Below are 4,240 nucleotides of genomic sequence, written 5' to 3'. Positions count from 1 at the left end.
TGGAAGGAGAGAACAGACTCTGACCTCTCTCTGTGATCTGCACAACATGTGCATGCATACTTCCTCACAAGCACACAAAATAAATAAAGACTTTTTTTTTTTTTAAAGTGGAGGGAGATGGAAGAAAGCCAAAGAAAGAGTTCTGATAGTGGAAGCAGAACAGTAGTGTGCGTAAGGCTCTTGGCAGTGATAACATCCATCTATCAAAGATTATACTTGACACCCGTGTGCCTTCAGAGGACCAGATCCAAGGAAAGGCAGAAAGATCACGGGAGGGCACCCAAGGGCAGCGCCAAGACCCTAGGGCCAGGTGCTCCTCCTTCCCCTTCCTGCAGGCCCTCCCTGCAGTGTCTCAAGGACAAGTCCCAAGGGACAAGGTGGTTGGGACAGCTGTGCTACGCTTTCCCACCTCAAACTCTGAGACCAGCTATCCTTGCAGCCTCTGCCTTCCCTCCCCCAGTTCCAGCACCTCAGGCTGTTCTTGGGGGACATCGAGGTGGCTGTTTGCTTTCCTGAGACACGGGGCACACGTGGCACGAGCGGGGGTCGGCATCGTGAGCTGGCGGCTGGTCCTGTGGACTTCTCACTTCCCCTCCCCAACCGCCGCGCGTGCAGGTGCCACGCGGAGCCCCGCAGGCGGGGCAGACCCTGTGGACACGCCCCCGTGCGAGTCCCAGCTGCCCGGCAGGAGGAAGCGCCAGAGTCGCCACTGTCCTGAGCACAGCTGGGCTCCGTTTCTGTCCCTGAACCAGCGACGTCGCCCACCGCAGCTGTGGACAACCGGATACTGTGCTCCCGTGCCGGCTGGGGATGCGAGCTGCTCCCGCGACGGCATGGCAGCCTCAGGTGGGTAGCAGACGGAGCACTCCCCAGCTCCCAGCTGCTGGCTCGCGCGCCCCTGGTTCCTGAGGCTCTCTGACACCACCCTCCAGGCTTAGAGACCTTTCCTTCACTTCTTTAGTCTTTAGTGAGGGGATCTTGTGTTCTTTCCGGTCTTTTCTCCGGTCTCTGTCGCAAACTTCCCCTCTGAACTTTCTCACGTTTCCCTTAACCGGTCTATGCACGATTCTCTCCAGCTCCTACCTGGGGCTCGCCCCATCCCAGCTTCTAAGTCTTCCTTTCTCCCTCTCAGATCTGACTAAAGATGCCAAGGGTTGCTTTCTCAGCTGTAACTCTTGAGTACTCAGTTGATAGGAGGTGGAGGGCGGATTCTCTAAGAGGCCAGATGCTTCTCTTAGGGTCTTATCCAACCAATAGGGGGCACTCAGGCAGTCCTAGGTGGTCCATGAACAGCTTCAGAAACCCTCTTTGTCTGCCGCATTTGTATTTCTTACCTAGAATTTTGGTAAAAACTGAGACCATACTCCTTTAATGTTACTCTTACTCTGTTCTCTATGGAACTTTTGTGTCCAGGGGTAATTGGAAGCGGGTGGGCAAATCTGCCCATCAGAAGGTGCCAGAAGTTTCTTCTGGTTGTTCTTGGGTTCCTTTGTAGCTCTTGGGCATATACACTTAGCTCACTGAGGTCCAGGACAAACCATGTAATGATAATGTTGAGAGACAGTTAATGAGCAATACCTATATACCTCAGTGGATATAAGGCATGTTAAATTCATGGTGATAACCATGTCTGTCTGGTTTCTGTTCACCACAGAGTTTTGGTGATGTGAAAGAAAACAGTAAGTGGGGAATTGCTAGATCAGGAGAGAGAGTTGCCATGTTTTCGGGTTGGCTTACTTGTGTTTACCTAGCTCAAGTCTAATGCTTTTAGAGATAGAATGAAAAACGGATGATAGCATCTCTTGAGAAAGATCATGTAGCAAGCTGGGGAAGTCAGTGCTTGGGAAGGAAGGGAGCAGATGCTACAGCCAACTCTCTCCAGATCTGCTAAGGTCTAGCTTTAGGTCATGGTACTTTGGAATGTGGGTAGAAAAGGCTTTGATGATACAGTCTTATTATTATTGAAGGGTTGGGAGAGTGGTCCATCAATGGCCTGTGGCTCCCTAGCCAGGCTCTATGGGTTAGATACAGCAGTGCCAGGGTCAGGGTCCATTTACTGGACAAACATTTATTGAGTGCTTGCTGTTTCCAGGCACTGTAGTAAGTGTTCAGTATTGTTCAGGAAACAAAAGGATAAAAGCTGTGTAACTGTGAGGACAAGGAAGACAACAGCTCACTTAAAAAAAAAATATCATGGTAGGTGTGGCAAGAAAGTGGACAGGGCGAATTAGGCAAGCTCTGAAGGAGGGAAGGTAGGGGGTCCTGGGGAGGAGAATGTCCCAGGCAAGGGGTCTATACTATGTGTTTGAACAGCAATGGTGGCTGGGTGGATGGAGGGTTTGGGGAGAGGAGAAAATAAGCTGGCTAAGCTTCTGTCTCGTTTCCTGGATAAAACAGGCTCTGGGCTGCTAGAGAACAGCAAACTGAGGAGCCTTTGAGCAATCTGTTTTCCCTGTCTGGTGTCTAGAAGGCTGACTCCAAGGGTATAGCTGACGGGGCTAGGCTTAAGGCTGGACTCAGGTTCAGATGAAGACTCTAACCCAACAACCAAAGCTGGGGTAGTGAATAAAGCTATCCAAACCTCTCGTTGTCAGTGTCCTCTGTGGTGAAACACCATGCCAGGCAGTGTGCCAGGTGGGTCCCTCTGGGCTCCCTGGGCGCCTGTCTATAGTTATAAGTAGTCCTGAGGGCAGGTCACAGTAGGGAAAAGCCATACTTCCCACTGCCATGCCATAGGCGAGAGAGTCATCCAGGCCACCGACCTGTATGGTGTCCTTATTTTAAAAACGATGTCATAACGTATTTATTCAATATCCGATGTGTCCAGCTTTTGATACTGTGGCATGACGTCATCTACAGATGAGTTGAGTTGCATTCATAGCTATCCTGGGACACATTCAGCTCATGGGTCACTGATTGGACGTTCCTGAAAGAGTGTTGTAAGTGGTCGGTAGTGTTCTCACCAACATGTGAATCTGAGAAAATGTTCTTATCAACTCAAAGAGAGATCTTTCCTCTTCTTCAGTATTTCCTCCAGATTGCCCTGCCCTGGGCTTGCGCATGAATGGGATTATGTAGTCTGTGGTTTCTGTGACTGACTTCCTTCACGCTGCATGATGTGTTCAAGGTCCACTCAACTGTAGCCTCATCCCGTGGTCTTTTTAAATTTCCTGCCATTAGAAGGTCAGCCTTCCTCTCCCATTCCCTGACGTGTTTGCTTGTTGAAACTGTGGAGAACCTCGGCTCCTTGAGAGCAAGCACTTTGTGTAGTGAGATGAGCCGTAACCAGCCTGTGCTTGCATAGTTTCTCTTATTTACCAGAGAGAGTGAGGAAGCGCCTGGGACTTCCCCGAAGGGACCAAGTCTGCAGCTGGTGAAGACCGGAGCTCCCCTTTCCAGGCCTCAGCCCTCAGGAACCTGAAGGAAGCTCTCAGACCCTGTCCAGCTCCCTCTTTCCAGGCTCACCTCTAAGTCCTCCCACGATTCCTGGTCTTACAGCATCACAGGGTCAGCAACATGGCTTAGCTAGTAAGGGTGCTTGTCACCAAGCTTGATGACTTGAGTTTGATCCTAGGGACCCACATGGTAGAGAGGAAGAACCAAATCCTTTAGGTTGTTCCTGGACCTCCACACATGTGCTGTGGCTTCATGAACACACACAGTGTGCATGTACACATACAACAAACAAACAAACAAAATGGTGCACAGGTTCAAACATGGGCTCTCCTTCAAATGGACAGGGTGCCAAGGTCACCTGCGGTCACTTCTCTCTTCTTTTCTCAGATGGCTTCTGGATCATTCAGTGTCATCTCTCATTTAGCTGCCCTCCCCCAACTGGGACTCCCCTCTGTGGTCAGCCAGTCACTTCCTGTCCCCAAACCATTCCACTCTCCTGTAGCCAAACCTGTTCTTTGAGCTTCACAAGAACAAAGCCCCTTTCTCAGCTCTGCCAGGGTTTATGGACTCCTTGCTGGCTCATGCCTTGTTTCTCTGACTGAATAGGAGAAAGAGAGAAGTGATTTAGAATGAGGAGCAATGACTTCTGGGCCAAGGGAAGGAATTATTGGGGAAGAAAGGGCATTTGCCCCACACAGGGAGAGCTGCTGACAAAGCAGATAGCCCCATGGCGCTCCCTGGCAGGCCAGGGAGGAACTTGAACTTCCACTTTGGACTTTCTTTCTTTCTTTTTTTTTTTTTACAGCTCCCCTAGGTTTTGGTTTCAGTGGCCCTGAAGTCTTCC

At 50.4% G+C, this 4,240-nt stretch overlaps 1 protein-coding gene across 1 annotated transcript in view; it reads left to right on the top strand.

Moving 5' to 3' along the window:
* Positions 1-705: 705 nt before the first annotated feature.
* Pik3ap1 (phosphoinositide-3-kinase adaptor protein 1) overlaps positions 706-4,240 on the top strand; it is a 111,574-nt gene continuing 108,039 nt past the window's right edge. Inside the window, exon 1 of the mRNA XM_028773118.1 lies at positions 706-846. Within this exon, the coding sequence (XP_028628951.1) occupies positions 834-846 (13 nt within the window). The 5' untranslated portion in view covers positions 706-833. The remainder of the gene's footprint in view (positions 847-4,240) is intronic.

This window comes from Grammomys surdaster, unplaced genomic scaffold (genome assembly GCF_004785775.1).
Source record: "Grammomys surdaster isolate TR1022 unplaced genomic scaffold, NIH_TR_1.0 66, whole genome shotgun sequence".
In the NCBI taxonomy this organism is placed as follows: domain Eukaryota; kingdom Metazoa; phylum Chordata; class Mammalia; order Rodentia; family Muridae; genus Grammomys; species Grammomys surdaster.
Note: the sequence above shows the minus strand (reverse complement) of the source record. Positions and strands in the feature narration are given on the sequence as shown.